Here is an 11,872-nt window from a genome sequence, read left to right on the forward strand (position 1 = left end):
CCAACCCCCACCCTCTGTGAAACTGTGAATAACTTCTGTGCTGCCGGCAGCGACAGGCATAGTGATGTATGCTTTGTGTGCAAGGGCAAGAACAAAATTATTCTGGATTATTACAGCCAAAGAAGCATAGGAGAATGGGCACATCCATCTTCTTAGCCAAGGCATGCATGCCTAAACCAAAAAACTCCAACTGGAAAAAAAACTCTGGAAGGGCTGTGATGATAGGAGAAATGATGTTATCTCAATTTTCAAAAGGAAACTGTTTGCATGGTAAGACACAAGTTGACCTTTTAATACCTGACTGTTATTAATCAGTGCTGTACTTCTTAATTTCTTTCTTTATCCAACACAAAAGTAGTCTGCAGCTGAGCCAGGGTTCTCCAAATCCAAGGTTAATTTGGTTCAATCCTCCTTTTAAATGTTTGCTTATCTGAAGGTGTGTCTCTCATTAAGAAGGGGATCAAGTGGCTGAAAGGTAAACCATTTTGCTCTTGCTGCCTTCAACCGACTTCAGTAAGAGAAGTAGCAGAGGAATACAGTAAATCCCTAGATCTCATTAAGTGCTATCAGGAAACACAGCACAAATAACTTTCACCAGACAGCAAGGAACCTGTTGTTTTTGTTGTAATGTCAGACTGCTGGCAAATGAAGTGCTGCCTGTAATTTAGTGGTTATAAAAAATTCATTTAAAAGATGAGACTGCTAACTTTTTTTTTTTTTTAAGAGTGGTGAAATACTGAGCTAGCAAGTCTCATTTAAACACTCTTAAATATGCAAGAGACTTTAAACAACAAATCAATCTCAAACACACACTGTATAATTCTGGCATCTCTTTAACTACTTGTATATATGAAAGAGTCAAGCATGGTGAAAACAATCAGCTGTCTGTGTGCAGTCACTCGATGTGGTTAAGATAAGAGGGAAAGACAAGCTTTATGTATTTACAGAACTGCCCTTCCAAAAGTGCAAAGGTTAGCCCGGGGAGGGAAAAAAGAAACAAAAAAGCAGACAGCATTAGGGAAACATATTTCACTGGAGGAAAAGCCAAACTAATTCTAACCACTAGAGTCAAAGCAATTCACGTGTTTTACACTTGAGAAGTTGGCAACTTGATACTGTTTCCTCAATCACTAAGGGTTAGGCCCAATCTCCTTAGAAAGGGCACTCTGTTAAAGCTGAGTTTGCCAAGTCTCACAAAGTACTTACTTGCCCAATTACCCACGTGATGCTCGCAAGAATTCATGTTCTCCGTCACCCTGTGCCTGCTCCAGAGCTCAGGACCTGTCTGTCTTTAGACACCCTGAAGCTTCAGGCCCAAAAAGGAGATTGCATGCAATTACCATATGCTGAAGTACTTGGTTTTTCTCCTGTAGGCATCGCTATTCCCATCCCTATCAGAGGCATTGAAGATGGAAACAGCAACTCTACAAACATCACATGTGTCCTGATGCCTGACCGCTTTCATGACTTCATTCTATACGGGTCAGTGGCTGCATTCTTCATTCCCCTCGCTATCATGATAGTCACTTATTTTCTGACAATTCAAGTGCTACGCAAGAAGGCCTATTTGATCAACAAGCCACCTCAGCGTTTCACCTGGTCAACAGTGTCCACAGTATTTCAGCGTGACACAACGCCTGCCTCCTCACCAGAAAAGGTGGCCATGCTAAACGGCTCCAGAAAGGACAAGACCTTGTCCAACGATATGCCCATCTGCAGAACATCTACGATTGGGAGGAAGTCCATGCAAACAATAACCAATGAACAAAGGGCATCAAAAGTCCTGGGGATTGTATTTTTTCTTTTCTTGCTGATGTGGTGCCCGTTCTTCATAACAAACATTAGTTCAGTTCTGTGCAACTCCTGCAACAAGGAGGTTTTTCAAAAGCTTATGGAGATATTTGTTTGGATAGGATACGTATCCTCAGGAGTGAACCCCCTTGTCTATACACTCTTCAACAAAACATTCAGGGAGGCTTTCAGCAGGTACATCACTTGTAACTATCGGACCACAAAGCCTATCAAAGCCCTCCGGAAGCGCTCCAGCAGGATCTCTTTCAAAAATTCCGTGGCAGAAAATTCCAAGCTCTTTGTCATGCATGGGATGAGAAATGGTATTAACCCCATTATGTACCAGAGCCCAATGAGGCTGAGGAGCTCACCCATCCAAGCGTCATCAGCCATTCTTCTGGATACACTGCTGCTCACAGAGAACGAGGTTGATAAAACAGAAGAACAAGTCAGCTACGTATAGTGGAATGGCAACCGTGCCCACATCATAGTATTACTGTGTGTATTATTATAGGTAACTGTGCTGTAAAAGGGTATAAATACTATTGTTTCCTGTTATTTATGCAAGCAATATCTTATAAAGTTATATTAATTCCTCTCCTCCAACACTGCCTCTACTTTAACCCCAACCCCATGGTGGCAACGAAAACTTCATTCCATGATAAACAACTAATGCAGAACTGTAGCCTACAGGAAGGGGGTAATAAATAAAAGCTAAGTCCATTTGAGTATCTGACTTCAGTTCTCATCAACTTCAGCCTCTTCAAAGTACATTTTTATAGGAAAAGCATCTCTGTACAAACACTGCTTTAACATTCACCCTGGCAAGAAGACAGAACACACTGTAGGTTGATGCTCTACATGATCAAATTAGCAGAGGGGTACAAGCTTGCTGGCTTAAATTTAAATCCACCTTTACTCCATGCAAACGAAACGGCACACAAGCTCACTGCATTGTTCACAGACACATTCCTCTGCAGAGGCTGCATGTCCAGGGACCAGCTCCTCCTGTTCTCTGAGGGTATACGTTTCCTAAGAGTTCATCTCCATTACTCCCATACACACACAAGTTTGGGAAGGGAAATAGGATTTCCCCCAAGTACTGGAGTTCTTAAACAGTAAGCAACCAGCTCAACTTTTCCCCCCCCGCCCCAAGAGTTTCCATTTACAGTAAATTTTTCAGATCAGGCTTTGTTTTCTTTTTTAGCATTTTCAGAATTCTTCAGTTACACACTAAAATTATGTACAGCAAAAGACTTGGTTTTTATCATGTGCAGAACATAAAGTACTAAAGATAACATGTCCTTCCAACATTTATTTATACATATTTAATTTAAAACACATGCAAGTTCGAAACAGAGCCTAACGAAACAGCTGCCAGAGGGTTCCAGGAGAAAGTATTAAAAATACTTCTCTGGTACTTACAGTAGTTTGTCTCCTTCCTACCCTTTTTGGTGATCAAGTCACAAGCCACTTCAGTTAAAGTAAGCTCTAAGAGGAGTAACTCTTGCGTTAACCAAAATTTGTTTAAGAGGATCCTGTAGTTAAAAGCTAGAACTGATGGATTGCTATAGCTGTGAAACATGCCTATATCTAAAAATATTTGATATCTTACAAAAGCCTTTTATAAGACCTAGATTACTTTGACGCCCAAGGGAGAAGGGAAAGGGAATAAAACACAGCCCAAAGCCCCAAAACTTCCAGGTACGCAGGTGAAAACTTCACAGGCTGGTGTCTCATTTAACCTACAGCAGGCACTCTGGAACCAGGTACAAGTGGAATCACATCCACGCAGAGTGATCACAGCAGAAAAATTAAAAGCATCATTTGCAATGCAGGAACCAGCCTTCATGAGGAATAACACCAAATGACAAACAGGCACAGCACTGTTCTTGAGGGGTTATTTCCCAGCACCCAGACAGCAAGAAGCAGTCATCTTTGACAATCCTCTTGCTACTTAAATAAATCCATGCTGATTAAACAAGAAGTGTTCGCACAGTAGGAAGCAATCACCTACTTTCAGCAACTTAAATTTTCCCTTTCCAGTGGGAACATCACAGCTGGCTCACAACATCTGGAAAGAGCAAGAGATAAACTTAGTTCTCTTCTGTCTGACCCTGTTCTTGTACAGCTGTCAGTCTGCAATGACACAAGGAACAACTTGCTGTTAAGTGCCCCACAGAGAACAACTCCAAGGCCTCTTCATAATCAGTGGTTAGGCTCCACCAACAGGAAACAACCCCTGAAAAAAGTCTCACCCCGCGAAGATGTGTTTTGTCAAGCCAGCATACAGATTTCCCAATTTTAATAACCATAAATAGAACCTCCACATGATCCAGTTGCTGAATTTAGTCAGTGTCGTGGTTTAACCCCAGCCAGCACATCAGCAACAATAAACCTCAATCAAAAGGACTAGTGACCCATCAAAAATCCAGTCTTCCCACAGAGAAGGGAAATTTCTCCATAAACGGAAACACATCATCAAGACAACATGCACATTCCTTTTAACATACTAAGTTTCCAAAGAAATTGCTTGTCCACTGACAAAGCAAAAAAGCTAAGAAATCAGGTAACAATCTTGGCAAGGCCAGAGGGAGAAGAAAAATGAAGACGCAGACCTATGAAATAAAAAGCCAACATAACAGACAGCAGGGTTCTTGTTTTAGCAACTGTATCTACAAGAACAGATTTGAATAAAGACATTACCTTCATTATCAAGACATGATTGAATATGTGAGGGTCCCTGCAAGCTACTGTAAAGAAAGCACAAGTTTGTTGTATGGTAACAAAGGACAACACTGCTCATATGGTACTGACAAGCGAGACAAGATGCTCAGGGCGACATCGACGAGCACCATCTTTAAGTAACACAAATACGTATTTTTATATGCTGGCTGTGAGGTGAGAGTGTTTTTATAGCTTCCAGCATCCTTCATAAAGATAGAGGCCTAAATAATAAAAGGTTTGCAGAACACAAGACCTTTTACAAGGGAAAGGGGTCATGTACTTCCCATTTAACCAAAAAGACAGGCATTCCTTTCTCTGCAGTGAAATGCTCTCAATTCTTTCAGAATCTGGCTCATGCCAAATCAATCACCTGGCCAGCTCTATGGCAGCTACATACTACATAACATAATACCTTAGACAGTTACCTACTTCGACTTCCCTCATTATCACAGAAACTTTCATCTGGCATATTTAATTTCTTTTTAAATTACTAGAGAAGCGAGACAGACAAAAGTCAAAGCTGATCTGCAATGTACAAGCAGTATGGGAAGAAATACATTTTAGAAGAACAATGGACAAGTACTGGGTTTTTGTTGTTTAATTATTTAAAATACATTAGGAGATATTTAGTCAATGTTTTCACTCCCTAGCTAATTAAAAATTACAGCATAGACATGGACAGAAGGACTTCCTATAAATAGATCCACCTCATCAGTCTTGTAGACAGGAAAATAATGGAAGCATAAAGACAATGAGTGCCTTAAAATGCAAATAAAGGGAAGAGCTTAAAAAAGCCCACCCAAACTAAACAACAAAATAACCCCCAAAAGTAAACTAAAACCAAACGAGATCCCAACCTTTCAGCCACCCAAAAGAACAGAGAAGCAAGAAATTTCACTGATCTCAACTACAGTGACATAAAACATATTTTGTGAAGCCAGTCCCAAACCATTTGGTGTTCTATAAGCTACAAGCCTTCAGTTCAGAGCCTACCAGAAAACTCACAGGCAGACAGAAAAAAAAACTTATTCATCACTCATCTTGTATTCTCCAAGCGCATCTTCCTAGACACATCACCCCTGGCCATGCTAGTACCAATTCTCAAATGCATCAAAATACAGCCAAAAAATCCAACTCATCTTGTGTTCTCCAAGCACATCTTCCTAGACACATCATCACCCCTGGCCATGCTAGTACCAATTCTCAAATGCATCAAAATACAGCCAAAAAATCCAACATTAAGCAGAAGTCAAGGCCCTGAGAAGAGAGACTGATGTTGTAATGCTGTTCACCAGCATACAAGAGGCACACTGATTTCATATGGTGCTTCATAAGATACCTCATTTTCCTACACCATGTTCTTATGGAAAAATCCACAGCTCTGCAGGCTGGTATGAGAAAGCAAAAGCATTATTCCTCAATCTTTTTCTAGGCTGCCATACTTAACATCAGCCTTTAAAAGGTAAAGTAATACAAGCACAGTGAACCTGGTGGAGGCATAACAACCAACCTGGGACACTGGAACACAGAGGCAGGGCGCTCACCAGAGCTCTTCTGGCTCTTCGCCTTGCAAAGCTGTAGCCTGGAGTCCCCCAGTTCTCAGGGCTGAGTTAGTATGACCATAAAGCAGTCGATTTCCTACACCGTATTGATAAAGATGCTTATGTACAACTGCTAAGAAGCACTCCTTTGTTCAGTCTCCCCTTTGGTTCTCTAGGTAACCATCAGTATGGCAAAAACAGTCCCAAAAGCAGCAAATTCCATATTTTTGCTTTGGCATTTAGCACCAGAGTGTTTACTATCACTGTCTGTTCCTGTGAGACACAGGTTTCTCCAGTTGAAAGGAAAGGCTTTTGTCCTGCAGAACAGGAAAGCAAGCTTTTCCATTTTTAAATGGGAAGCTAATTACAAAAATAGCAAAGACAGTTTGCTGAGATGTCCATTTTTACTCTTAATAAATCATGTCAAACCCTATTTGTCTAGCAACATTTAAAATTCCTTGCATCCAGGTACTGAGGTCCTTTCCAGCTTCTGAAAGAGATCATGCTCTTAAAAATAGAGAGCTTCTTGCTTTCTGAAGGATCCTGCTTACAAATGCTCTAGACAGGTGACAGCAACTCATTTTCAACTTCATTAAACCCTGCACAACAAAAGAGCTTTGTATCCTGCAAGATGTACAACAAGACTCCCTAATAAAATCCAACAAGAAGTTTTTGTCATAAAAAAAAAAATTTCATCAACTGCATTCAATGGCTCTAGGAATCTCAGCATTTTTGATGATTTAATTTGAAATTTCAGTTGCTGAACAGTAGTTTTAAAGCAAATTCAAGGATTTGGTCAGACAGCCAGTTTAGTTATGAATCACACTGTTCAAAGTTTTAATTACTCAGTTAAAAAGCTTTAGTGTATATAAGCTGAGAAAGTGAAAATATTTTTCTGGAATTTAAGGTGCAGGGGGAACATACTAGATTGTTTTTTCTCCCTCTTCTCATGCACACTGTCATTTAGTGACCTGAAAATCTTTATATATAAGCTAATAGGCTTATTATAGGCACTATAGGCAGTATTTTCCCTGAAGGAATACTTCTGAGTTTTCAGCAGGGTAGAAGTCAGGCCAAAGAAACTATCTCAGCTTGAAACCAATCAATATTAATTTACTTATCTGTGTAGACATTCAGTTTACAGTAGGAAGTTAAAACACTTGCTCAGGTTTTCGAAAGCTCTCAAGTGATAAAAGGCTCCGAGCCCTATTTAACAAAGTAAGTAAAATCTCATGCATGCAGTCTAGAACAAAGATAAAGCAATAGCAGAAAAGAATTAATGCCAGATGTCAGAGCGCGTCGTTTGAAACAATTAATATATTGTGCAATCTGATTGTACAGCTACAATTTTCATTAGAAGTTAGATTAGTTTTGCCAGAGACGCCAAGGGACCTCTCTAGTGCACTGTGGTTTGGTCAATGAAGACACTGCTCTGTTTCAAGTTTCAGACCTGCAGATAAAGGCATTTTCAAACCCAAAAAGACTTCAGTGAAAGTTTAAGGCTTCTTCTAATAAGGTTTTTCTTACTGTTAACTTTTCACTGAAAGTGACCCTCGTTCTCCTCCTCCAGGAAGACTGAGTAAGAAGAAGATAAAATGGGTTGGAGGGTAAACAAAACCCTTTTAATCTTTCCTACGCAAGAATTAACAAGCAGGTATGTTTCAGTAAATTCCTCTCCTTCACAACACGGTGAGAGAGTCACTGGTACAGGTGCCGTCAGAGTGCCTGTTAGCTCATCCTCAATTACCCAGAAGATCTGCCTACTGGATAAAGGCAGGTTGTGAGAGTTAAACTATCCAAGTCTTCCTGGAAAAAAGCAAGAATCTGATTGTGTTTGCTTTATAACAAATATATTACACTAAAATATCAAAGGCTATGTAAACACCAAGAATACAAAAGCAGGAAACGTTACTATTTCACTTGCATCATCCTAAACCAAAGAACTAACATAAACCATGCCTGTCTGAGTAGCCTACACTTATCAGCTGAGACTACATCTTCCTCTCGGGACTCTCTAGAGGCTGCATTGTTCCCTCTCCTGCCCTTGGCCTTTTCCCAACAATACTGCACCAAGGCAGAAGCAGCATTCCACAACCCTGTCCTACTTCTCCATGCTCTTATTCCCCTGGACTCAAGAACTGCTGCGCAAGAATTAAACCTTTCTTAGTTCACGCTTTCACGCGCTGTTGCATCCCACACTGAAGCCCTCTCCCTAGCCAGATTTGTAGTATCTACAAAGCTCCTCATTTCATACATAAACTGAAGGGTTTAGATACCCCACGACACTGCTCTAACGTGTAACAGTATAAAAACAAAGCTGACTACATAAACCAATCACATCCTACTGCAATAGAAACAAAGATCAATTAATGATCTAAAGTAGTAAAAATTCAGATAAAAGTAATTCTTTCCATTTTTAAAAACACTTTCAATTCATTGTGTTTTCCATCTCAATGTAATAGTCTTATAAAAAAAGGAAAAGGCCAACCAGAAACAACAAGCGCCTTAAATGCTGTTTTCCAACAGCCACAATAAATATTTTATAAACCACTTCAGTAGAAAGGACTAATATGTAAACATCAGCAATAAGGTAAGTTCGCTTTCTCCGATCACTGGCAACACGATCAGGACTGGGAGAACAGAGACACATTACAGTAGCCAAATCAATACATCCCTTCCTTTCTTGCTATTTCACAATACAGGTTCTTGCAGAGCCCTGCATCCGCACTGCCATCTCCAAACATCTCCAGCTCTATTCATGCCTCTACCATTTTACAATATTTCACTTAAAAGCATCTCCTGTAAGAGGTGCTCATTTTTTAGAAGAGAGAAGATGCAAAAGGTCTCAAGTTTTTATGCCACACTATTTTGTCTGTCTTCCTTGAAAGAAGACTGTTTAAAAACTCTCTTCTTTTTTTCTCCTTAAAAACTATCTCTTGCACCAGAGCATTTTCTGATCATTAATCACAGTGACATGAAAACGATCAGTCACAAAATACATAACTAGTGCCTAATTTCCATAAAGCATTAAGCCGAGAGGGGAAAAAAGCCATACTAAGTCCTACAACCAGCAAGTTGTCCTTTCGATCCCCAGCCTGCAGACCTGGGAACTGCTGGGGAACAGCCGACAAAACCAGAACTAACAGCAGCAACGCTGCTGGCCAACAAGCTTCAATTCTACACGTGGCCCCCTGGAAAGCTTTAGGGAATCCAAGAACAGAACACGAAGTTAGTTTAGCGATGTAAGAGTAGGACCCCTGAATGCAGTCCAAGCAGTAGGGTTGCTACTGCTTTGCTCCCTAGAGCGACTCTCCTGCAGAAGCTCACGCAGACAGGTAAGCATGTGCCCAACGGCCTAACTGCTACAGCAGCTTCACCCCTGCTCCCCTAATCTCACCCTCAACCTCCTGCACCACAGCTGATGTTTGGAGCAACGCAGAGTCCATCAGACAGTTCCCACATGGCTTACCCTCCAAGGACCACAGCACTTGCTGAGCAAATACAGCTAGTCATCCGGCTGCAGAAGCAAGAATTTCAGCAACTTTCACCTTTGCTCCAAGCAATAAAGACCACTTTGGAAAAGAATGTAGGAAAAAAAATCCTGAACACTGCTGAAAGTGCATTTTAACATTTTTAAAGTTATCTGAGGAAAAAAATATCGCAGATACAAAAAAAAACCCCAATTGATACTAATTTAGAGAGAGCCATAACTACAGGCTGTTTTCACTTGATATGTTAAGGAATACAGAAATTGCCTTAAGGAATTACATGCTAAGGACAGTACTGAATGGTGTAACTGGGTAAGTAGATATCTTTCAGAGCACACAAGGAAAAAATAATGTTTCTTCTTAGGCAAAACTTAATAACCCAGACTAGAACATACTACCTAAACCTCGATCCATGAATTTTGAACACTGGAGTAGCCACATTCATTCTTTTGTACACTTTTTCAGTAATTAAAAAGTGTGTGTGTGTGGGAAAATATCTAAAAAATGTCCATGGTTAAAACAAGTTAATCTTCAAGCTAAAGCAAAACCTTGTTGCTTTAAAAATTAAACGTTGTGTTTTATTACATTACATTCTACCACACTTTACTCTGTTACTGTGCTGCTTTTGTTAACCGTAGCCATAAAAGCCAAACTGGGCTCGTGAATGTACACAGGATTGCATGTGTGTGCTAACAAGGAAGACTCACAGAGGTAAACAAGGACAGAAAAACCTTACAGAATGTTCTGCTATGCAAATGTATTAAATAAAAATAGCTGGCTTTGTGACGTTTATGACACTTTTAGTTCAAATCCAAGAGGAAGAACATTTATTCACAGATAGCTACAACAAAACGAGAAAACAAACTAGGTATTTATGACTCCAAGTGTATTTGTGCTGTGGCACTGCAGAGCTCCAGCTCTGTCATGTTCACCAATGGTGCTTTTAAGGAAACTACCACCCTCTGACTCTGTAACCTCTACCCTTATATGGCTTTTATTATTCCTATAGGAGGAACAGACAGCAGGACAGTCTGTGCACACTCCTGCTGCTGCAGTGTACAACCCAGCAGATGAACTTACACCTCCCGCACGCTCAGCCCTACAGCATGGCATGAATTCCCCCAGGAAATTGTAGACCACACTAAACAAATTTAATCTCTTATTTCAATCCTGACTTCAGAGTTCCCTTTCTGGAACCACATATAAAGAATTCAACAAGACCTCATAGGACCTTCAGTCGTGTTTCTCCACCTAAGACGAGATTAATTTTGGGGGCTTAGCCCACGGTGTGACAGACCTGCTCTCGTCTCATCACAAAACACCTCATTCAAAAGCTCTGCATACCTAGCAGCTGACAGATCACCAACTCTTTAAGACAAGTAAATCCAGTTAGACTTCAACAAACAGCAATCCTAAGAAATAGATGTCATTTTAGTTATGAAATCTGACAAACTCAAGCCCTCTTGCCCTTTATGTCTCCACATGCCTGCAGAGCTGAGATGGGCCAGAGCCCACAAGGCGTCCTAACTAGCAGCTGCAGCAAACAGGAAAGGTGAATGTAAAACCAGCTCCTAGATCCCTACACCGATGGACAGTATTTCTTTCCAGGAGCTGAAACACAGCTTTCGGTTTATAATTAGTCATGCAGGGGGTGATCTGTGGGGCCTTCTCAGCAGAAAATCCCGTCCATCGCTGCGTCTGGGCGAGACAAATCAAGGGCTCCCTAAAGCAAAACAACTCATCACAAAAAATCTTGCAAGTGAAAGGTGTTAGCAATTACAACAGCCTAACACAAGCCTTTTGCCTCTAGAAGCCAGTGATAATAGACTAAAAAGTTTCGAGTCCTTTGCTACCGAGCAAGGTGGACACTGGGATTTATAAGGAAACGTTCCTCCCTATTGTGCAAGCAGGTTTTGGACTGTGCCCCGCCAGAGAGAGAAGGGAAGAGGCAGGCTAAGATCTGAACCCCTGCAGTGGAGGTAAAAGAGTCAAAGATGACATCACTCATTTTCACACTGCTGGATATGGAGTGAACAGGCCCAGAACTATCTTGCTCCAAGACGCCAGCACACAGTAAGTGGTTTAGCTCAGAGCCTTGAAAGCTTCTCATTTTGGTAGGAGCTATCAGTGTTCAATTATGGCTCGTATTTGTTGAAAAGACAAATGACACTGAAATCAGAGATCAAAAGTGCTTTGTCACAACCTGTTTGGAGAAAAGATGCCTGAAACTATGGAAGGCCTGTGTGGAATTTTCCTTTTGTACACACATGCAGAAGCCAGTTAAACAGACCCTTTGGCTGCAGGAGCGGCACAGATCGGTATGCA

The 11,872-nt window shown here is 40.8% G+C and overlaps 1 protein-coding gene across 1 annotated transcript; it reads left to right on the forward strand.

Annotated features, from left to right (window-relative positions):
- The first annotated feature begins 1,225 nt into the window (after nucleotides 1-1,225).
- LOC104505466 (5-hydroxytryptamine receptor 2B-like) lies at nucleotides 1,226-2,500 on the forward strand. Its single transcript, XM_010151258.1, has one exon. It carries the CDS (start codon nucleotides 1,226-1,228, stop codon nucleotides 2,252-2,254), a length of 1,029 nt encoding a protein of 342 aa, XP_010149560.1. The 3' UTR covers nucleotides 2,255-2,500.
- Nucleotides 2,501-11,872: the final 9,372 nt, after the last annotated feature.

Source organism: Eurypyga helias, unplaced genomic scaffold (assembly GCF_000690775.1).
Source record: "Eurypyga helias isolate BGI_N326 unplaced genomic scaffold, ASM69077v1 scaffold50774, whole genome shotgun sequence".
Lineage (NCBI taxonomy): Eukaryota > Metazoa > Chordata > Aves > Eurypygiformes > Eurypygidae > Eurypyga > Eurypyga helias.

Coding starts and splice junctions, on each gene's coding strand:
- LOC104505466 (XM_010151258.1), top strand. CDS start 1,226: ATGCTCGCAAGAATTCATGTTCTCCGTCACCCTGTGCCTGCTCCAGAG.